Below are 23,103 nucleotides of genomic sequence, written 5' to 3' on the forward strand. Positions count from 1 at the left end.
CTAGCCTGGATACAGCTCATTGAAGATCATACTATTTTCTAATTTCTGTGGCCACACCAACCTTGGAATCCCAGAGCAAATGAAGTGTTTCCTAAGCAGCCCCTTAAATGTCTCTGATTAACAGAAGTCCAAACTAATTTCAGTCCTTAGTCACTAGCTGTATCCCTATTCAGCTTCTAAATTTTCCATAAAAATGATTTCTAACAGGAAATCATTTTTCTGTATGTCTTTTTCTCCTGTATGTCTTTTTCTCCTAAGAAAGTTTCATTACTTTTAAATTCTAACATTCCTTGTATCTTCGCAAGGAACCAATTACACGATTCTCTGAACATAAATTCCTTAAAATATCATTTCCGTTGGCTGGTGGGAAGCAGCAGCACAGCACAGGGAGATCGGTTTGGTGCTTTGCGATGACCTAGAGGGGTGGGACAGAGAGGATGGGAGGGAGGCTCAAGAGGGAGGGGATATGGGGACATGTGTATGCATATGGCTGATTTGCTTTGTTGTGCAACAGAAACTAACAGTATTGTGAAGCAATTATACTCCAATAAAGATTTTTTAAAAAACCGGATCATTTCCAAAGATAAAGCAAAACTCAATTTTAAAAATGAAACTTTCCAATTTATAAATGCATACCACTAAAGTCAGTAAAATTCAAGTTATTAGTTTTCTATATACTTCATCAGCAGAGCTTAACTAAAATAACTGAAAATTGTTCTGCATATTCCAAAGATCTTTTCCTTTTTTTCTCCTCATGCATAAGCCCAAAATAATCTTTTGTATAAGCATCATGACAACTGTTGAAATTTTCTGGATAAAAATGAACAAAACTTAATTTGTACAAGATCTTAACACATACAATTATTTTAGATTCATCAAATAAGGACTTTTTAAAAAAAGAACCAGGTTTTACAGTCATCCCTCTTAAGTGTTTAACAACCTTTTCCCCATAATTGCACACAGGAAAATAAAATTTGTTACTGCATGCTGGAAAGTATTAAAATTCCTGGGTGAAGTGACCCTTGATATAAACAACTGGCCCAGGGATGCAGGTAGCTAGCTCTGCAGCCTGAGAACTTCTTCTCCTTTACTATTTAATAATTGCTCCAAGAAAGGATTTTTTAAAAATATTTCTTTTAACATGTTCACTTACATTTATACAATGCTGAAAACGTATGTTGACATTTTTACTCTTACCGTTTACTTGTCAAGGGAAGGCATAATGAATATTCAAAGTCAAGCCTAAAGCTGTAGTCACAACGTTAAATTATGAACTCAAAAAAGGCCGTTTGCAATTTAAGTGCTCTCTTGTACAAAGTATCAAAAAGTTAAATACAAGTACTAGTCTTAAGCAGTCACACAAGTCTAAGCCACATTTATTTGCACATGTATAGTAATGGGCAACAGATACTCCAAATTTATACAAATTTATAAAACAACAAAGTTAATAATCATTTGGTACCACTTGCGTGTTATCTTGCTTACAGATTCAAGTGTAGATGAACTTCCTTCATTTTGTAAACTTTCATACAATACTTACTAAAACAAAAATTCTTGAAAACACATTGGCATGTTTCAGTTACGGCCAACACAAAAGTTAAGACAAGACCACAAACTCAAAATCCAAGCTTAGAATATACTTTTCTACCTCTCTTCCCTAGAAAGTGACTTTTTTTCTTTAATAGATGTATATGCTATATCACACAAGTAACCAAGGAGACAAAAAATGATGCTCCCATAATCGTAAAGAAAACTCCAACCAAATCATACTGTTTTAAGTTATCTACCAAATATATGGTTTAAGTATGAGAAATGGGGAAATGCTTAGATTAAAATAACAAGGGAGATTAGAAAGAAATGGTAAGTGATTTTAAGGAGAACAAACTATGTTCCCAACAAATCTGCAAAGATCTGACTTTGACAACTCAAAATAATTGTCTAAGGCAAATAAATGTGAGGAAACCTTCAAAAACATTCTAATCACGTTCAATATCTAGTGATAAAAGCTGAAAATGATATCAAGAGAATACTTATTATACAAGCGTCAACAAGGACATCCCAAAACTAATGGAAGAAATGCACATTTATTTCTACAAAAGCAATGTATAATACAGAAGGGAACAGACTTAAAGATTTACCTATTAAAATATACAGATTCTTACTGAAGAGTATAGGATATTTAAAAAAGATGACAAGGGATGTTAATTTTTTTATTATTATTGTTTTTACATATTTTGGAACCTCACATAATTTTGATAAATAACTCTTACAAAATTATGCAAAAGTACAAGAATGTCTGGTAAACAAACAGTCTGTATTTTCCAAAAAAATTTTTACAACATGCAATTCTTAAGGCAGCATTCTCCTTACAAGGAAAGGTAATCCTTTTACTCATCAAGAAATCTTCTGCTGCAAAGAATAGGCTAAGAAAGCCTGGCTTCTTCCATTAACGCCTTTTGTCTTTCCTGTCTGATTTTCGGTCTCTTTCACTTCTTGAAGATCTTTTGCCTGATCGACTACTCTCTGATATAGACCTCTTTCTGTCAGACCGGGAATTCTTATCCTTTGATCCTTTTGTATCTCTACTACTACCTCCTTTTGAAGATTTGTGACTTCTTTCTAGTCCTGAAGCATCCCTTCGCTTCCGATCCACGCTCCTTCTGTGCTTTCTATCTCTGTTATGTCCCCGTCCCCTACTCCGACTTCTACTCTCACTACTACTAGTAGTGCTGCTGCTACTGTCTCTACTGCTGCTGCCACTTGTACTGGAGCTGCTACTGGAACTACTTCGACTACTGCTACTGCCACTGCTGGAACTGCTTCCACTGCTGCTACTGGTTGAACTGCTACTAGAACTACTACTGCTACTGCTTCGACTTCTACTCTTGCTGGTTTTATTTCTAGCTCGACCTCTACTTCTGCTCCTCGTTTTGGTTTTGCTCTTGCTCTCTGAATGTACTGTCAAGACTGGTTCTACTATCACCTCAGTGAGTTTTACGGATTCTACAGGAAACTCCTTCCTCTCAGGTGGTAAATGCCCTTGCTCCTGAATAACCTGAGGTGGTGGCTGTGAAACAGCTAATGGCAAAGTCTCAGGCTGAGAGAGAGGCTGGGGCTGGAGTACTGGTTGGGGTTGGGGTTGGGGTTGGGAGTGGGAGTGGGAGTGGGAGTGGGAGTGGGAGTGGGAGTGGGAGTGGGAATGGGAGTGGGAGTGGGGCTGGGGCTGGGGCTGGGGCTGGGGCTGGGGCTGGGGCTGGAGCTGGAGCTGGGTCTGGGTCTGAGGCTGAGGCAGGGATTGAGGCTGAGCCACAGGCTCAGGCTGGGGCTCAGATTCTTTTTCTTCCTTTTCCTCAGGCTCATTTTCCATTTCTAGAGCACTAGCATTCTCTTTTGCAGGAGAAAGAGATTTACATTCTTTATCTGGCTCAACTTCAAATTCCATCTCTGGCTCCAATTCCTTGCTAGTTTCATTTTCTGAAGGTTCTATGCTTTCAACTTGGTTGATTTCCATTACCTCCTGCTCAGCAATTACATTTTTGACACTCTCGACCATCTCCAGCACATCCATAACTTCTTCAGGCTGACTATCCTGCTGCTTCTCACTTTCCCTTACCTCAGTTTCCTCCTCCAGCTTAACTTCCATTTCCTGCTTCTGTTCCTCCTCCTCCTGTTCTTTCTCTGCATCACTATGAACGACACCTATTTCCTTTTCCTCTTCCTCGCCTGCTTCCTCTATTTCTACATCATTGTGCTGATTACCTGTCTCCTCCAACTCTTCCTCTCGCTGAGCCACCTTACCCTCTTCTTGTTCCGACTTCTGTTCTTCATTACGCACCACTTGATGCTCTTTTTCCTTCATTGATTGTCTTCTAGGCCTAGCCTCCATTTTATTTATTTGTTCTGCAAATTCGATGCGTCTACCTTCAAATAAAGCTAAAGGATAAAAATTTACACGTGTAAAATATACTATGATTTAGAAAATTCAAAATCACAATTTGACACCTGGTCACAAATTGTCATCGAGCTTATCTAAATGTCTTTTTTGTAAAGAGATGACAAAAGACTGATTACAGCACGTAATTACAAATTGATATAAGATGACAAAAGCAAAGATCCACTGGAAACCTATACACTAAGAAATTAGCAAAACCACACCACGTTATCTAACTGACGGAAAAACAGGATAATCTTTTGCTATTTTACTTCATACTAAATGAAGAAAATAAAGCTTCTTTCAAACAATCAGTTTTATGGTATCATATCATGCATTAATTTTTTTGATCCCAAGGAGACACAAATCATCTAATCACCATCTTAGTAGTGTCTACCTTCCATGTGTGCTTCCTCTATGGACTACATCAATGTTGACTTTTTCTTGATTCATCAGCATTTGTATCTGGCTACTAAGAGTATCAAGCAAAAGAGAAAGCTCACTCAAATGCTTAAGAAATAAACATGCATTAAGCACCATCACCTAATATACAAGTTTCCAGTTAATATCTATCATGAAACAAATGCTCCTGTACTCCAAACACATCAGCATCTTAGAATATCTTTCTAAAAAGTTAACTATTGAATCACAGATGTCACAGGAAACAAACATGTATGTATTTGTGTGTTACCTTACCCATTAAGGAAATTTCAAGGGACCTCTTCATTTATACTTACCATTCATTTTTCTCTGTGACTCTTCTATTAGTTTTTGGGTAGCTGGACACATTCTTCCAGGAATATAGAACAAATGGGGCTTTGTTTTAGTTCTTATATATTTAATTATCTTGGCATTATGCTCATTCCATTCTTCTTGCTAAAGAAAAGGTAAAAAGGTCAGCACTTTTGTCAACATGAAGGATTACCAATCTTAGAATTTCAAAATATACTCACCAGCTGCGCAAGCTCAACCTTCTGTTCCAAAAGCCGCAGTTCTGTCTGTTTAGCACGCCTCTCTTCAAACAGTTCTCTCCTCTCATTTTCAACCTGCTTTCTTTCTTCTTCTGCCTGCACTTCAAGTTTCTGTTCAATTTCCTGGCGTCTCTTTTGCTAAAGATAAACAATAATCTTTAAAAGCTTATTATACATCCTGATTATGTGAAATATCACAATTTTACTGTTGTCTGCAAACATGTTTCACATCTGCAATTCAGGACACCAGCTAATTCAAACTTGGCATTTGAGGTGGACTGCAATTTCCCTTCCAGGAAATGGGGACTGAAGTCTTTTCATGTATAAATCTAAAGTTTAAAGCCATTAGCTATAATATCAGTAAGTGTTTTATTCCAACATAATTTATAAAAGAACCTTACCTAAAAGTTAACCTGAAAAAGAAGAGTACTGTCTTTATAGGTTATCTTCAGCTATTCTTTCCAAAGCAAAGAATTTGAGACAAGTGATGTCCTAGTGAACAAAGTAACTAACAAACTAGTCAACTGTTTTTAAAAATCTACAAAATAAAAAAATCTACATTCTTCAAACGTTGATGCTTTAAGTTTTTATATTTTCTAATAAAGTTAACATATGAAAGATGAAATAAAATAACTGAATTGTTATCTTTCACTATAGTTCTCCCGAGAAGCAACAAGTTTGTGTTCAACTCCAAGGACACAATTTTGTAGCTTTAGTAAAATAAAAACTTCCAGGAAAATGACACAGTTAAATAAACTCTGGAGGGCAGGGAATATAATTTATGCTGTTGCTTCTGGAGTGCCTCTGAGTGTGTAAGTCTTAGAAATTATAATTATTTAATAAATTACGATGATTAGTAAGTTCAACACTCTGTTTGAAAGAAAGCACTCTAAGGCCTAAAGAAATTAAGAGACATGTCCAAGACCACAAAATGAGATTGTTATAGAGCTGAAACCAGAATCCAGGTTCTCCTGAATCAGACTAGGCTCTTTGAACCACAAAGCAAAGTTCACTAAGTTATTTTAACAGCACCTCAAAAAGAACCAGTCAACAGTATAACAACTTGAGAAAGTTTTAAACGTTTTTGCTTGGCTTCATTTTAGGCTAGCAATTAAATCTTTTCCTTCTCTCTTTTTTTTCCTTAGGAAATATTAGTAACGCGCTTTATGAAGCTTACAGTTAAATCTTGAGAACTTTTCAGTGTTTAAGAAATATGTCATCAACTACTTTGATAGCTTAAATAAAGGAAGCAAAGGAAAAATTGCATAAATACCCTTTCGGTAGCAACAGTGGATTCTTGTTTAAATTTCTGAAGGGTGCCCATCAACAAGCCAAATATTCGTCGGTTCCTAAAGAACAGAAAAAAAATCCAATTTCAAAAGGTTCCACTTCATTTAAGCCTGCCATTTCCTAAAAGAAGCATAGCATAGACACTTGAACAATTCCTTAAATTTTCTTAAAATTGCATTATTTGACAAGAGTTGTTTTCCTCCAGAAAGATACTTAAGATACCTTTGCTTTCCCTTTTCATCCATATTTTGATCCTGGATAAGGTCTCTCCGTGTGCGCTCTTTGGAGGTAGCTACAACTGAAGACTGCAAAGCTGGCTACAGGAGAAAAGAAATTTCAGTTATTTAACTAGCATACAGTGGCACTCCTTTAAATGTACTAAGGTGAAAATACTATATTCACCCTCTATGAAGTTCTTTTAATCTCAATTACCTTCTTAACATCATCGTCCTCAGGGTCGCTTTCTTGGCGTGATTCTCTCCGAGTCCGACGCTCCCCGCCCAGCCTGACAAAGGAAAATGAATTTAAAAGGACCAATTCAAACTCTGATCTCCTATACGTCTCAAGCTGGTTAAGTTTTTGTAGTACAAGTCAGAAAAGTAACCCAAATTATTTTCTCAATATTATTCTTCTCATGACCTTTACTTTGGTAAAGTTTCTGTTATTGTTAGTGAAGAATTGAGTTTTGAGGGATACCGGCTGTCTCAGTTCAAATACCAAGGAAACAGACTCAGGGTAAGTGCTATACTACTCAATTCTAATACAACTTAATTCAACAATATTTATTAAATTTTTATATTTGTATGCTACCTCAGAAAATGGAACATACAACTATGCCTTCAGAAACTTGTCCTCTAACATACCTACTGACTGCCCCTTCAAGGTCTCTCTGTTTGGCTGGGGGTCCTCCTCCAATATCTGAGAATCCACGCCTGCAAAAAAAAAGGCCAACATAAAGTAAAGCACTTGGAATTTGAGAAAAATGGTATTTCCATTTAAGGAAGATAATTTAGTTGCAATAAAAAAAAAAACTTCCAGTTAAAGTAACCTTAAATTGGCATTTACTTCAAGATGCTTTTGTAGCATTTCTTTTAAAACTATGAGAATAAGTTAAGTGTGCACATAACTGGTATAGTTACTATATTCTTCAATGTCTAGTTTTGAATGCAAATGAAATTCCAGGATAACTCTGCAGAAAACTATAGCTGATCACAGCTTCAAACAAACCAAACATTTCTAACATTGGCTCGACCACGAAATTTGTTTAAATCATTTCATTAATTTAGTGTAGTAAGTACCAATGAATCAAAATCCTAAGGAAATCTTACCTCAGCAATAAACTACCACGTCCTCTACCTCCACCAGGACCAGAAAGGGCCAGCAATCTGGCTTGGATGGGCCTACAAGATATTTACAAATCAGTACAAAAATCGTTTCTAATAGCACCAAATATTTTAACGGGTGCGGTTCATCATCAAAAGAAATTAACCAGAAAAGTTCGAAGATGATGGTTTCAAAACCCACGTGTTTGAAACAGGACACTAAGCACTTTGTTAACTTCCTGATTTTTCCACGACCAGTATCACAGAAATTATATTTACCTCGATGCCACTACACATTAACAAGCTTGAATCAGGTCCGGATTTCGCCAACCCAAAGGAAGTTGCACGTGGGCAAGAGCCAGGGGGCGAGGCGGCCGGACCGCGTCCCGGGAGCGTCTCCGGGCCAGCCCCGAATCGGGTGGCCCCGGAAGAAGGAAGGCTTTGTGCTGCAGTTCCGGGCCTGCAAGGCCGAGGGCGGGAATCGGCAGTCTGGGCCTTCCCGCTGGACGGGAAGCCATCCTGGCGCACCCAGGCCCCGCTCTCCTTCCTCACGCACCTGAGCTCCAGGACTTACGGTGGGAGCCTTGGAAATTCCCACCTCACCGAGGACGGGGTTCCACGGCTGCCCCGGGAACAGGCCTCGATGTTCGAGTCCTCTCAGGACTGTCCGCCCTCACCGCCCCAACTCACCCCGGCTTCGTGGCTGCCTCTCGGAGCCGGCATTTCCCATCCGCCCCTCACCTCACGTCATTCGGATCCCGCCCGGTGAGCTTGCGAATATTCTCATCCACATTCTTTAAGCTCTCTTTGGCCTTTTCTAGCTGCTCCTGCAAAGTTCTCACTGCGACCGCCATCTTCTCCCTGCAGCAGGCTCCGAGACTGCTCTCCAGGCCACGCCTGCTTGTGTCGCGCCGCGAGACGCGAGAAGACTGACTGCTGGACTCAGCCAATGGAGATAGGAGTTGTATTTCGGCCTCAACCACTCAGCAACCGGAAGGGGGAGAAGCTGCCAGCCTTTGTGACTCTGGGCCAATGAAAAGTCCGCCAGACGGTCGCTTCCCTCCCCGATTAGCTGCGGGTGGCTGGGCTCGGCTTCTAGCGCAGAGTCGGGGCGGATTTGAGAGTCTCTGGGCTCCCGAAGACGTGAGTTTGCGGGCCGGCTCTTCTGGCGGGGAGAGTGGAGTTTTCCAGCCCTTTTAACCTGTATATGACGGCCTCTTATCGTTTTACCATCTGTTCCCCTCAGAGTAGGGTGCAGGCGAGTCTTTTTTTCCCTTTTTCCCGGGTAAATGATTTGATTAGGACAGGGTGCGGCCGTTCTGTTGGTGCGCATGCCCAGAGAGGCAGTGGGAGGGGCGCAGGCTTCTCTTGACTAGGTTAAGCTCAAATGAGCAGAGGGAAGCGAAAAGTGAAGGAAGAGGAAAAGTCATTCATCATAATAGCTAACAATTGCTTTGTGTTGTACTCTGTGAAACATTTCACGTGCCTTATCCCCCACAAACCAAAAGCGTGAATAAACTGCCTGTTAATACTGATAAGGAAATACCGTAACTGTCCCCAGGTCACGCCGGCCCAGAATCATCATACGATTGATCAGACTATGTGCAAGGCTTTACTACAATTAAAAAAGAGACAGAGACAGAAGAGACGTGCATTAGCCTCTACACCGGTCTAGAGCTGGTTGGTTTAAAATAGGGTCTGGGGGAGCAGCGCTACTGTTAGCTGTGTGTGTGTCGTCCACCTTCTGGTTCTGCTCTACCCGCACTGCCAAAGTGAGAACCGGCTTTGTTCCAGAAATGTATTTGTAAATTGTAGATCACTAAGCATTTTCCCACAGAAACAATATTATCAATAATCCTTGTGTTCTCATCCTCCATCTGCAGCCAGTCATCCTTGCACCAAGCATTAGCAGGCCAACTGTATTTAATCTGAGTTACCATTTTAATTCATCCAGCAATACTTAAAAGCCCTTACTGTGTTAAGCTAGACTCTGGAAAAAAGCCTAGAACAAGATAACTGTGGTTCCTGCTGCCATGTAGTCTGTAGGCTCCTCAGGGAGCAAAGATCATTCATGTACTTATTCATTCAACAAATATTTATGGAACGCCTGCTTTTTGCCAGGCACTATTCTAGGCCCTTGGATAGTCAGTGTACAGTAAAGATATCTGCCCACAAGGAGCTTGGAGGCAGGAAGAGTGAGGAGACATATGATAAGCGTAAGTAAATTACATAGCATGGTAGAAATGGGTTAAGTGCTATAGAAAAAAGAAAAAGTAAAACTGGATAAGAAGGATGAGTGTTGATAAATAATTACATGACTCTGGGACTTCCCTGGTGGTCCAGCGGTTAAGACTCCGTGCTTCCACTGCAGGGGGCTCTGGTTCGACCCCTGGTCTGGGAACTAAAATCCTGCATGCAGTGTGGTGTGGGAAAAAAAAAAAATTACATGATTCTGATTGTGAGCATACTTTGTCTCATTGATCCTTATTACAATCCTGTGTAGTAGGCAGTACATGAAACCTGAGAATGTGGTAATGGTACCACGAAGTATAACAATGTTTCCATGGGAGATGCTTCTAGAGTTAGCCAAAAACGTAGGATCTATTCTTACTTCCGTAGACTCTATTACTAAGATCCTGGGAAATTTAACATAGTCTAATTTATGGGGGATAATCAGTAGGATGCCATGTTCAACATTTAGTAATGCTCAATAAATATTAGTTTCCCCTTTAGTCTCCAGAATATGCAAAGAACACCATGTTACTGTGGTTTGAGAAATTGACCTTGGTAAGTGGCCAGTCTTTTGCTTAATCTTTGACCTTGATGGTGGTGATGAGGGAGAATGCAGTTGGGACATAAAGGACCTGATTTCACATATGGGAAATTTTAGTGCTGGAAAAAAAGATTAAGATTGCAAAATACTCTTCAAAATTAGTGTTTCTTTTCAAAGAGTTAGGTGAAACTTACATGCTTGATTTTATGAGGTGATGGAAAAAACGGATCCAAACATTAGAAGGGGATATGAAAGGGTATGAAGAGTTGAGAGGTTATTGTTAACAATTTGAGAAGACTCGACATATTACTTCGGGGGAAACAATGAATTAATTGGGGGAAAAAATCTGCTTTGTAAATTACTAAGAAAAGATCTAATCATAGGCTAAGCATCACGTTTAAGACAAAGTTTGCCAAATTTAAGACGTGCATATGATCTAACATATGTATTCGCATGTCTGTAGGGGTTAAGTCCCACATCCACCATAGATTCTTAGATGAACTCCGTCCCAAAGTGACGTCGCATTTCTGATGTCTTTAATTTGTATTTTCTGATTCAAATTACCTTGTGCTTTGCTTACTCCATCCTTCTTGTCCCTTGTACCCTACTCCCAGTAAACCTCCTGGTGGTCAAAACGGCTCTAAATCTTTTTGTACACCCAGGCTTAATCCAAAATGGATTGGGATAATCTCTCAATATACCTAAAGTATATAGCCCGAAAAATGACGATTTATTCACTTAAAACAATTTTATTTATTTATTTATTTAGGCTGCACCAGTTCTTAGTTTCTGCATGCGGGATCTTTAGTTCCGGCATCCAGACTTAGCTGCCGCATGCATGCGGGGATCTAGTTCCCCGACTAGGGATGGTACCCCGGACCCCTCCATTGGGAGCGCGGAGTCTTACCCACTGGACTACTCGGGTAGTCCCAATATTCGCTTTTTTTTTTTTACAACTTTTCATATTAAGCAACATATGCCAGAAGTGGAAGCTTTTGATGAAGCTAATAGAAATTCTTGTCGGTTCTAACATAGCTAATCAACACAGAGATGGCAGCGGGAGGTCCCGTCTTATTTTACCACCTCCCGCGCCGGCCGCCTTCCATGTTGTAGGGGGAAGAAACCTTCCTCCTCTCGGGGCGTCAGCGGTTCACCCCGCGGAAGGAACTCTATGACCATAGAGCTGGCGGAATGCCGGGGTAGAGGAGACCGGAAGTTGTTTTTTCGCCTCCCCCGCCCAAGGGCCGGATGGGGTCTCCGGGAGTGGGTTTGGTTCCCGCTGCTGTCAGACCGTTTCGTTTTGCCCAAGGACTTAGTGGTCCTAGGGTGGGCTCGCCGCGGCCCCCGGCTCAGTCCGGTATCAGCCTTCGGGAAGCTGAGTGAATTCCTCGGTCTTTTAGCAACGAGGGACGGGCTGCGGACTGAGGAGCGGCGGCGGCTCAGCCCAAGCTGCCCAGGCGCTAGCCGGAGCTCCGAGCCCGGCCCAAACGGGAGCCTAAACCCGGAGCTTGGAAGAATAAGCAGGAAATGGCGGACGAGGCGTTGTTTTTGCTTCTGCATAACGAGATGGTGTCTGGAGTGTACAAGTCCGCGGAGCAGGGGGAGGTGGTGAGTGCTGCCACACGCCCTTGAGGTCCTTTTGCGGTGACACTCCTTGTTTCCACTCAGTTTTCTTTTACCCCCGTCCCATCACCACTCATCGCCTCCCGAAGTGTAGGCAGATTGGTCCACCTTAAGGTATCTTAAGCCTTAGAACCTATCAGCTGTCTTCAGTCTTTCATCCTTGGCTCTTTCGTATCTTTTACTATTTGATACCTTTTTGTCCAGTCCCATATCTGTGTGTGGCACGCCACAGATTTTTTGTTTTGTCCCTTCCATGTGTTGTCCCTACCATGATTTGCGTCAGAGTTAACTGCTGATTTTGGCACCCCTACTTAATTCGGCTGTCACTTCCAGCACTTCCCAGTCGTCCACTGGACAGACCTCTCCCAGCCTGAGAATCCTGTCCCTCCTTCCCCATCCCTAACCCTCAGTAACACTCCAGGCAACTCAAAGAGGGCTAATGAGATAATTTAAAAGAATATTTAGTGTCCATTATATGTCAGAGCTAGTTGCTAGGGATATGGTAATGAGCGGAACAATGGCCCCATCCTCCTGGAGGTTACTTCTAACGTGTGGTAGTCTTCATTCGCTAATTGATTCATTCAGAAAATATATTAAGCGTGTATGTGTATTGTGGGCCTGACATTGTTAGATGAATAAGATAAAGTCCCTGCCTAACAGTCGTTGGGGAATAAGGGTTCAATGAATAATTAACGTATTGGGTGGTAATTAGATATGGAATCATGGAGTTGTAGGATTTTATAAATGAAATATTACAAAGCCATGCTCAAGTCAGAAGCTCTAGTTTCTATAATGCTATTTGATAAAGAGGGGTGGAAAGTGAGGGCAGGAAAAGCATCCTAGGCAAAGGTAAAGTCATAGAGGTATGAAAAAGTGCAGTGCATTTAAATATGCTTGAGTATTTCACTGTGACTAGATTGAATAGGTGGAGAGTGAGAAGTTTTGAAAGCTGAAGCTAGAAAGAGGTCTGTATGATTAACAGACATGGACCTTCTCAGTGGAGGATTTTTAAGGAGGAGAATTACATGCTCCATTTGCATTTCAGAAAGATAAACCATTATTTGAGCTGGAGAGGGAAGGTCCTTGTAGTGAGAAGACCCATTATTGGAGGAGTCCAGGCAGGAGATAATGAAGATCTGGATAACGAGAAGAGGAGAGAAGGTTTGAGAGATAGGAGGTAGAATCTCTAGAACTTGATTAGGTATAGGAATGAGAGTTGAAAAATTATCCCCAGGTTTTTAGCTTGAGCCACTGGGTTGGATGGAGAGGGAAGAAAGAGGTGATGATAATGAATTATTTTGAACAGGTTGAATTTATGGCACCTGTAGGACATCGAGGAAGAGGTACTGTCAGTTTGTAAACTATAAGAAGGATACTGGCTGTTTTGGGTACTATAACAAGAATGCCACAGACTGAGTGGCTTATAAACAACAGAAATTTATTTCTCACAGTTGTGAAGGCTGAGAAGTCCAAGATCAAGGCACCAGCAGATTCAGTGTCTGGTGAAAGCCTCCTCCTGGTTCATTTATGGATGTGTTTTGGCTGTGTGCTCACATGGTGGAAGGGACTAGCTAGCTCTCTGGGGTCTCTTTTATAATAAGGGCACTAATGCTATCCTTAAGGGCTCCATCCTCATGACAGAATCACCTCCCAAGGGCCCTACCTCCTAATACTATCTGGGAGTTAGGATTTCAGCACACTAATTTTAGGGAGATATTAGTAGGAAGACATCAGGAAGAGTATTGGAAATGAAGCAAATTCTATTCCTTTTTTTTTTTCTGGCTGTGCCTTGCTGCATGTGAGATTTAAATTCCCCAACCAGGGATTGAACCACTGGACCACCAGGGAACTCCCCCAAATTCTATTCTCATTCAGATCATCTGTAATAGAGATTTTTTCCAAGTTACAAACTTTTGACTTTATCATCATCCACAAGCAATAGTTAATGTTTTGCATCTGTGCTAAGTGCTGAGTAGCAGACATTTGCTGTTTGTGCAAAGTCAGCTTTCCTTATACCCTTTTCCCAAAAGAATAATTAGCAACACACCTTTTGTTTTTTTTTTTTTCTTTGCGGTACGCGGGCCCCTCCACTGTTGTGGCCTCTCCCGTTGCGGAGCGCAGGCTCCGGACACCTAGGCTCAGCAGCCATGGCTCACGGGCCTAGCAGCTCCGTGGCACGTGGGATCTTCCCGGACTGGGGCACGGACCCATGTCCCCTGCATCGGCAGGCGGACTCTCAACCACTGCGCCACCAGGGAAGCCCCAACACACCTTTTTTAATCACAAAACCTCTGCTCCCCACCCCACCATGTGTGCAATCAATTCTCTTCATTCTACTCTTTCTACTTTCTTTTCCTGTTCCAACTCTTGCCCAGGAAAACCTTTTTTAAAAATCCCTCTCTTTTTTCCCCCAATGGATTAGCTAAAATAAAACAGCTGTTCTAATCATGACTGATAATTCTGAGACATGTGCTAGTCCTATAAGAGAAAGGAAATCCATAAGTGTTGAATCATTTAAACTAAAAACAACTTTCTTTTCCTATTGCAATTTGTATATGGTGGGGAAAAAATTTTAAGTCCATATAAGCAAAAGGGATTTTTAAAAAGTTATATGGTAGTCCACAGGGCAAGATGGGAATAAAGACAGACCTACTAGAGAATGGACCTGAGTTTACCGGGAGGGGGAAGGGTAAGCTGGGACAAAGTGAGAGAGTGGCATGGACATATATACACTACCAAATCAGATAGCTAGTGGGAAGCAGCCACATAGCACAGGGAGATCAGCTCGGTGCTTTGTGACCACCTAGAGGGGTGGGATAGGGAGGGTGGGAGGGAGGGAGACGCAAGAGGGAAGAGATATGGGGATACAAGTATAACTGATTGACTTTGTTATAAAGCAGAAACTAACACACCATTGTAAAGGAATTATACTCCAATAAAGATGTTAAAAAAAACAAAACAAACAAAAGTTATGTGGTAGTCTTGATGAGTAGAATCCATATTGGAGTCTAGGTGTATGAGGGTTTGTTAGTGTCTCTACTTCGAGTGTGCTTCAAATTTTTCATAGTAAAAAAATGTAAAAAAGATATAATCCTATCATCCAGAAATGGTTTTTATATATCTTTTTAAACATAAAGTCATAAGTGTAAGTGAAATAAAGGAAAAAACCCAATGTTCTCACCTTCCCAATCAATGATTTTCAAACTGTGCTGGAAGAGGAATTAAGTCTAAAAACTGAATAATTGGACATTTACCAATTTATGGAGAATAGTGTTTTTTTTAAGGTTAATGGATAAAATATTCTTAGGTTTTTCTTTAAAATTTGGTACTTTACCTAGTGAGCACTCACAGATGCCAAAGTGAATGAACAAGTGCAGCATCAGAAGGTTTTTCCTGGGGCTTAATTCAAAAGCTCATGTGATCAATAGCTAAGATTTGAGAATGTCTGCATATAAGCATATTTCCTGCTTATCAGTATGTTCCTGGGCTCCTGTTCCACAAAGAGCATCATGACTTACAGGTACTCATTCTACCTAAGCAAGTTTGGGAATGGGTGTGGAAATTAACAGAATGGTGCTGAGTGGTCCAGTAGAGAAACAACATGATTTGGTTTTTACAAAGTCTGTACCAGAAATACAGAAGATAATCAAAGGAAGAAAAAAAAACTAGAGATGAGATCACTTGGAAGGCTCTAACTGAAGACCAGGAGAGAAATGAATGCTAAGAGCTACTTAAGCAGTCAGGAGAGAGAAGATGGATTTTGAAAAGCATGTAGATAATAGGCTCCACAGGACTGCAGTGTGTGTGGAGGGCTGGGAGCAAGGTGAAGAAAATGGAAGTTTTCTGGTTGTGGTAACTAGATAGATGGTGGTGCCATTGATGAAGTTAAAGAATTTTGGAGGCAGAGCAAGCTGAGAATGTTAAGATAATATCATTTGAATACACCTAATTTGAGGGGCCTGTGGGACCTCTGGATGGCTGTGTCCACTAAAGTCTACTAGAAATACAGGTTTAATAGTCAGCCCCATTAGTAGCATACATGGTTCCTTAGAATAGAGTTCAGCAAATAATGAGGCCTATGGTGGTAGCGGGAGGCAAAGGCTTCAGAATACATAAAAATTCTTGCCCTTTTGGAGCTGTATTCTAGGAGAGGGTGGGGATGAAGGGACATGAGCAATACAAAATTAGTAAAATGTACATTAGGTTAAATGGTGAAAGAAGTTCCTTGGAGACAAGCAGGGAAATGAGATAGAGCATCAGAATCACTTTAGGAGGGGTTCTTAAAACACAGCTCGCTGACGCACACCTACAGTTTCTGATTCACTAAATTGGGGGTGGGATTACAGAATTTGCAGTTTTGACAAGTTCCCATGTGATGTTGATGTTGCTAGTCTTGGGACACAATTTGAGAATTACAAGGATAGAAAGTTTCTGAAGTGGAATGATACTGTATTTTAAAAGGTTGAAATGAGCCTCATTGAGATGGTGACATGTGAGTGAAGACTTAAAGTGAGTGAGTTGGTCATGTGAATATCTGGAGGAAGAGCTGCCTATGAGATTGGAGCCTGCCTGGCATGATTAAGAACAGCAAGGAGATCAGTGGAGCTGGATGGAGTGAATGAAGAAGAGTAGAAGGTTGAGGCCAGAGAGGCACAGGAGTCTGGATTGTATAGGGCTTTGTAGTTCATCCAGAGAATTTTGAGTCTTCGACTTAGGGGTGGTATTTAAAGCCTTAAGAGTGGATGAGATTGTCAAAGGAAGAGTGAAGCAATTGCATGATTCCAGGCATAGGAAGGTGGGGTCATCAACTAAGACATACTGAGAAATGGAAAGCTTGGATGACTGTGAGACATTTTGAAGCAAGGGACGATAGAACTTAGTGAAGGCACAAGGGAATGACTGACAGAAAAGTCAAAAGCGATACCATGACCTCAGTTTTATAACTGAGGAGAGGAGTTGAAAATGGAAAAAGCCAGGGAAGGTGAGAAGAGTAATTGGGAAGGGGCTTTGGCATTTCTGAAAAGTAGTAACAGTTCCCTGTTTATCTTATTGCCTTATGAAAATGATTAGTACTAAGAAAATTCAAGTATGACTTGTAATTCACTTTTTCTTACAATGTTTCAGTGAAAAAAGTATAAATATTTACATTCTAGCATTCTAAATTTATTCAAAACTGTTTTTAAATAGGAAAATGGACGCTGTATAACTAAGCTGGAAAACATGGGGTTTCGAGTGGGACAAGGATTGATAGAAAGGTGAGCAGTATGGATTTGAAAATTTTCTTCCAGGTAGGTTATGAACAAAGATGATCCATTTCAAAAGACTGAATAAAACTTGAGACAATTTAATTTTAATTCCCAAACTTTATTTATTCTCTGTTCTTTAATTCACAGATTGAAATTTCTTTTTAGGTCTGATGCTATTTTAACTCAGTTATCCAACTTTCATGTTTTAATATCTGAAGAAAATATGTATCTTCTATGTTTTAGACTTTTTTCCTGAAAACTTTGGTATGCTGAAACAACCATCTAAAAGCTTACTGCATTTCCTACTTAAGATCTAATATGTTCTTTAACCTAAATGGAATTTTGTTTAAATGCATACCTTAGAGTCTCTGTTTATGCATGTAATAATCTTTCAATTTATAGATCAATTTTTTTTAGTATTCCTTTCTTACTATCTGAAATAGTTGAACTCTGATTATATTTTATATAACAATACCATGATTATGCTCAGTTTTTTTTTCTTAATGTGCTAATTGTACCTAAAATTGCTGCGTACTGTTAGACTAATACACCTTTAGACTAATTTTAGCCCCCAAATTATATAACAGAATGTGACTCCATTGAGATGGGATCTACTTTGCTTGGTGCTTATCACTTTATGACTGTCAGTAAATGTTCAGTGCTGTTGTGGCATTTGAAAATTAGTTAATAATCTGCCCCTCCTGCTTTCTTTGGAGGAAAAGTACTGTGTTACTTCTAGTTGATCTTTTTAGGTTTACAAAAGATACTGCAAGGTTCAAGGATGAGTTAGATATCATGAAGTTCATCTGTAAAGATTTTTGGACTACAGTATTCAAGAAACAAATTGACAATCTAAGGACAAATCATCAGGTATTTAGATAAGGCCTATTTTTTAAGTCCTTTAACTTAATATAAATGTATTTTAGTGATTTACTTACTATGTAAAACTTAATTTCTCGTCAACTTTGGAATGTTTCTCTTACATGTTATTAATACATCATTACTTTTTTTCTCTAATAGGGTATAGTGAATAAAGACCAAGAGACAATTATCAGTAGTTATAGCTGTCCCTTTCCCTCAATTAAATTTTAAGTTTTAAAAAGTAGCAGATGTCAGAATGATAAAGGTTTTATTATTTCATTATTATTACTTATAATATGCAGAACCAGAAATATATCACATTTTTCTGAAGGCTAATTTAGAGAGCATATTTAACTCTTAAATAACTCTTACCTGTTTAGTTGCTGTCATATTTCTTATTCTTAAAATATTTTGTTAAAATAAAAATAGGTTGCATGGAAAATCATGCATAAAATAGATTTTATAAAACTCAAGGAAATATTTGGAGTATATTTGGCATTTTAATAAGGTATAAAAATGAAAATAATGTATCTTGTAGCTACCAATAGAATTCATTTTTTCAGATAACAGTATCAACCTTAGCTTATAAGTACCTGAAATGCTAATAGGAAGAAGTGACTATGATTTTTGGCTTTCTAGGTATGAGTTAATAACATATAGCTGCTAATTTCACCCAGACATGTATTTCTGATTCTTTCGCACTAGACTGTGTTCTTTAAGGATAGGAACTGTCTTAGGTATCTTTGTATCTTCAGTATCTTAAAGCATTCAATAAATATTAGTGTTATAAAATGCTGAACTCTTCAGCTTGAACATTACAAAACTTCTTCATATAAAGAAAATTTGACCAACAGAAAGGAGAGTTTTAATAACTTTAAAAAGTTCTTAAATTGTTTTGAAGGGAAGAGTACAGATTACATTGACTTTGGATGTTTTTCTATTTTTGGAACAGGGCATCTACGTACTTCAGGACAACAAATTTCGCCTGCTTACTCAAATGTCTGCAGGAAAACAGTATTTAGAACATGCATCAAAGGTATTTAATGGAATAGAAGTTCGGGGTTTTTTTATTATGAAAAAAGTAGAACCATAGGGAAAAGTACAATGCCAATCACAACAGACTTTTGAATTCAAAATATGTTTTTAAATTGTTCCTTTTGTTTAAACACTTTTCAATGAAATAGGAGGTGTTCATCATATTGAAACAACTTACATTAACCTGTAGCTAAGTAGGCTTATGATGACCAATTAAAGAAACACTATAGTTTAAATGCCATTAAAAATGTAGATTAATGGTAGATTCTCGAATACAGTATGGATACATCAGAAAAGATACTCAAGCTTAAAAAAACTGGTATTAGCTATGCAGAATTATTCAACTCAGAGTTCATATTTACAATCTCCATCAGTAAATTTTAAAAATGTTTTAAATATAATTAACATTTGTTTCTAAGAATACATGTTTTGTGTTAAGTATATCTGTGTTTCTGGGTTTCATGTATTTTTTTTCAGTCTCAGGTAGGAATCAATAAATAGACCAGATGTATTAAAGAAAAGCTGACAAGTTTTAATGTAAGGGTTCCTTTGAAGTGGTTAAAATATCTTGGGCAAGCATAGCTCCAGTGGCGCAATCGGTTACTCTGCGGTACTTATAAAATACCTTGGTCAGTATGTATAAGCTGCTGTTTATCTGTAAAATCTGTCCATATCTAAATTATCTAACACAAAGGCAGTTTGGTGTAGTGGAAAGAGTATGGACTTGGGACCAAATAAATCTAGATTTTAAGCTAACTCCACAACTTATAGGTTTGTGACATTGGGTAAGTTACATAACCCCTCTGGACCTTCCTTAGTATCCTTATTAATAAAATTGATTATAATAATACCTATATTATAAAGAATCTCTAGGTTCTCTCCCAGCTTACAATTTCATGACTCCATATCTGATTACTTATCAGTACCCATTTATTTATATTAATTATAAAATAATAATATTCTATATTATTCATAGATACATAGTAGTGTTGTTGAATATCATGCAAAATGTAGATAATAAAAAATTTCTTGGATTATTTGATTTTTGGTTCTCATTTTTGTCCTGGCTGTCTCTGCTATGGCATAGTCCCATTTCCCTTCCTTGTTTCCATATGACAGGGTTTCTCAACATTGGCGCTTTGATATTTTAAACTAGGTAAGTCTTTGTTTTGGCAGGCTATAAGTCTTGAACAAGTCAGGATTCTTGGTTGTAGAAAGCAGAAACCAATTTTGATTGAATGGAATAATAATTAGTTAGCTTACAGAACTGATGGGAAGGCTCAGAAAACAGGCAAGAACCATGGGAGCAGGAATTCCCTCGTGGTCTAGTGGTTAGGATTTGGGGCTTTCACTGCTATGGCCCAGGTTCAATCCCTGGTTGGGAACTGTGATCCCTTAAGCCGAGCAACATGGTGTAGCCAAAATTAAAAAGAACCATGGGAGGTTAAAGCAGCCAGAAAGCCCAAATCACTCCACAAGGAGGGTCTATTTAGAACCCTTCAGGCAGCACTGAAGGTAGACACAAATCACCTCTGCTGCCTCTGGAACTAATTCTAACCGGTTTCCAGCTTGGTTTTGTCACAATCATGATTTTCAATGATTTGAAAAATTCTTCCACAGCCCTTTCTTAAACAGCAATGACTTATTAATATCAAGGTTTAACTATCATTTATCAATAGCTTTACTATCTTAGTAAATCCTTAATATATTTTACACTTTTTTTTTTTTTTTAGTACTTAGCATTTACATGTGGCTTAATCAGAGGTGGCTTATCAAACTTGGGGATAAAAAGTATTGTAACAGCTGAAGTATCTTCAATGCCTGCCTGTAAGTTGAATTCACATTTCTTACAAATGTTTTTAGCAATTATTTTTCAGGTCTGGTGTTTTTTTGTTTGTTTCTTGTTTTTGTTACTTAGAGAACATTTAAAATGCTAAAACCATTTCATTTTACTTTTATCAAATTTTAACATTTAATGTAGTAACATGTAGCATACTTATATTCATAGTCAATGATTTTTTAATTCATAATAGTGATTTAAGAAAATGTGCTAAGGAAATCCAAATTTATAAGACAACTTAAGGAATGATTCTTAACTCTTAAAGGACAATTTTCTGCAGTATTCTTTTAAGATAGCAAATTTCCTTATAGTGTTGAAAATTTTTTTTTAAACAGTTTTCTAGAAAATATCTATTATATAAAGCTAAATAAAGCCAACTAGTCTTTTATTGCTAAACTCCTTTCCAAAGATCTTTCCACCAGAGCTACCAACCAAGAATAAAATTGGCTTTGAGCATCACTGTATTTCCTTTCTATTCACAATAATTAGCAATGAAATACCTAAAATGTAGGAATCACAAAGAAACAAAAGTAGTCATTCACAAACCAGATAATCATCTGATAAAAACGAAATTGACTTTATCAAATATTGTGAAGTGTGTGAAACGTTGTTTGATATAGCAAGTTTCTTGATTGAAACTACTTACTAAATGAAGCAGGAAACTGATGTTCAGGCCTGTTTTCCTTGTACCTAAAATCAAAGAATGATTTTTCATGTTTTTTTTAGGTAAATTTCAAGTGATGATACAGAAGCTATAGAAACTACTGAAATGCAAGGCTTCAATAGTGTAAAGAGATAAATTATTCCTGTATAAATTATTTCAAGTAGCAATGATTTAATTACATTGTTGGACATTTGTATTGATATAAGCTATTTGCTAACTTATATAATGAAAGATGCACTCTTAAGCAGGAGTAAGGGTGTATTTTATCAATTTAATAGCACAGACCTTAAAACAGGTAAAGACACATTCTACTGTAACATACACTTTACTGAAACTATTCAGAATGAAAACCTAATTTCAAATAAGTAAACACCAATGCAGGACCCTTATTTAAACATTCTTATTTGCTTAGTGATATGTATTTAACCAGAGATGAAGAAACAAAACTCAGGGTTTGGTAAATTAGCATAAAGAAAGTATGTACCAATCAGAATCTTTTCGGTAAGAATGAACAAATTTTGGTTTTGTCTTATGAATTTGTTTTAGTTATTTAAAAAAAGCAAAGAGTACATTAAAATTTAAACTTAATTATTATTTTATTGCTTATAATTTATTTCTATTAAGAATCTTTATGCTTGTATAAGGATTTCATTATATACATTGTGTGTGTGTTGTGTATGATATATATATCATATTTAACTGCCTAAATTGCTTAAAAACTTTATTTCACTTTAATAGAATTCAGTTCTTGAGAGCTCCATTAATGTAATGAAGTGAAATATAGATCTAGATAAAGTGAGATATAGATGTGAATTCAGTGACTCCAGGGCCAAAGAATATTAGGTATTTGAGGAAGGAATTTTTATACTTCTTGTTATCAGTCTTGACTTTCAGTTTCTCTCTCCATGTGTGGAAGTGCTGGTGAAGATTCTAACATCTTTAACTTTTTTCCCCCTTATTTAGTCTTCCCCAAGGGCATAGGGGTGGATGATTGGATTAGTCACACCAACATTCATGGGACCATATCTTCTCAGTGGGTTGGGGTCAGTGCTCATCTAGTGTATCTCTCACCTTCTCTCCCATCTGATGACCATGAAAGGGACAAGCATGGAGATGAAAGCTGTCATACTGAGGATAGCAGGGTACACAGATAGAAAGTACCTGAATTGTGCTTCTGAATTAACCAATCCTGGAATTGCTTCACCTCTGGACTTTTTGTTATGTGAGATAATAAATTCCTTATATTGTTCAATCTACGTTTTGGTTGTGTATTTTGTTACTTGTAGCCAAAAAGAAGTCTCTCTTAGTAGAGACGAGGGGAAAGTTAGGTTATACAAAACACAATATGGGAATATTGAATTTCCTTTTTTTTTGTAGGGGGAGGGGAAGACATTTAAAGGTTTATATTTAAAACAGTAAAACCATAAAGTGCTAAAGAAAATATGAGGTTAGTTTTATGATCCTGTAGTAGAGAAAGCCTTTTCAAGACATGCAGAAAATCATAAAGGAAAATAGTAGAAAAAATAACATATCTTCAACAAATGGTA

General features: G+C 38.3%; 2 protein-coding genes across 6 annotated transcripts; one reads left to right on the plus strand and one right to left on the minus strand.

Moving 5' to 3' along the window:
• Positions 1–1,347: 1,347 nt before the first annotated feature.
• PNN (pinin, desmosome associated protein) lies at positions 1,348–8,436 on the minus strand. Its single transcript, XM_067737195.1, has 9 exons — positions 8,256–8,436; positions 7,521–7,592; positions 7,056–7,124; positions 6,625–6,697; positions 6,415–6,509; positions 6,176–6,251; positions 4,885–5,040; positions 4,669–4,807; positions 1,348–3,933 (listed from the first exon to the last, which is right to left on the minus strand). The coding sequence occupies exons 1-9, from the start codon at positions 8,366–8,368 to the stop codon at positions 2,447–2,449; spliced, it is 2,280 nt and encodes a 759-aa protein (XP_067593296.1). The 5' UTR covers positions 8,369–8,436; the 3' UTR covers positions 1,348–2,446.
• Positions 8,405–22,808, plus strand: TRAPPC6B (trafficking protein particle complex subunit 6B). Of its 5 annotated transcripts, XM_067737226.1 has the most exons (7): positions 9,707–9,730; positions 10,248–10,301; positions 17,098–17,165; positions 17,909–18,026; positions 18,970–19,053; positions 20,786–20,879; positions 21,619–22,808. In XM_067737226.1, exons 1-7 carry the CDS (start codon positions 9,722–9,724, stop codon positions 21,648–21,650), a joined length of 459 nt encoding a protein of 152 aa, XP_067593327.1. In that variant the 5' UTR covers positions 9,707–9,721; the 3' UTR covers positions 21,651–22,808. The 5 variants fall into 5 exon arrangements, with proteins under 5 accessions (XP_067593319.1, XP_067593333.1, XP_067593336.1 ...); XM_067737218.1 differs by lacking the exons at positions 9,707–9,730; positions 10,248–10,301 and adding an exon at positions 8,405–8,657; XM_067737232.1 differs by lacking the exons at positions 9,707–9,730; positions 10,248–10,301 and adding an exon at positions 8,633–8,772.
• The last annotated feature ends 295 nt before the right edge of the window (positions 22,809–23,103 follow it).

The sequence above is a fragment of the Pseudorca crassidens genome, chromosome 1 (assembly GCF_039906515.1).
Source record: "Pseudorca crassidens isolate mPseCra1 chromosome 1, mPseCra1.hap1, whole genome shotgun sequence".
NCBI lineage: Eukaryota > Metazoa > Chordata > Mammalia > Artiodactyla > Delphinidae > Pseudorca > Pseudorca crassidens.

Coding starts and splice junctions, on each gene's coding strand:
- PNN (XM_067737195.1), bottom strand. CDS start 8,368: ATGGCGGTCGCAGTGAGAACTTTGCAGGAGCAGCTAGAAAAGGCCAAA. Junction 7,593..8,255: donor CGGGATCCGAATGACGTGAG/GTGAGGGGCGGA, acceptor AATATCTTGTAG/GCCCATCCAAGCCAGATTGC. Junction 5,041..6,175: donor CCACTGTTGCTACCGAAAGG/GTATTTATGCAA, acceptor GTTTATCTTTAG/CAAAAGAGACGCCAGGAAAT.
- TRAPPC6B (XM_067737218.1), top strand. CDS start 8,547: ATGAAAAGTCCGCCAGACGGTCGCTTCCCTCCCCGATTAGCTGCGGGT. Junction 17,166..17,908: donor GGACAAGGATTGATAGAAAG/GTGAGCAGTATG, acceptor TGATCTTTTTAG/GTTTACAAAAGATACTGCAA. Junction 18,027..18,969: donor ATCTAAGGACAAATCATCAG/GTATTTAGATAA, acceptor TTTTTGGAACAG/GGCATCTACGTACTTCAGGA.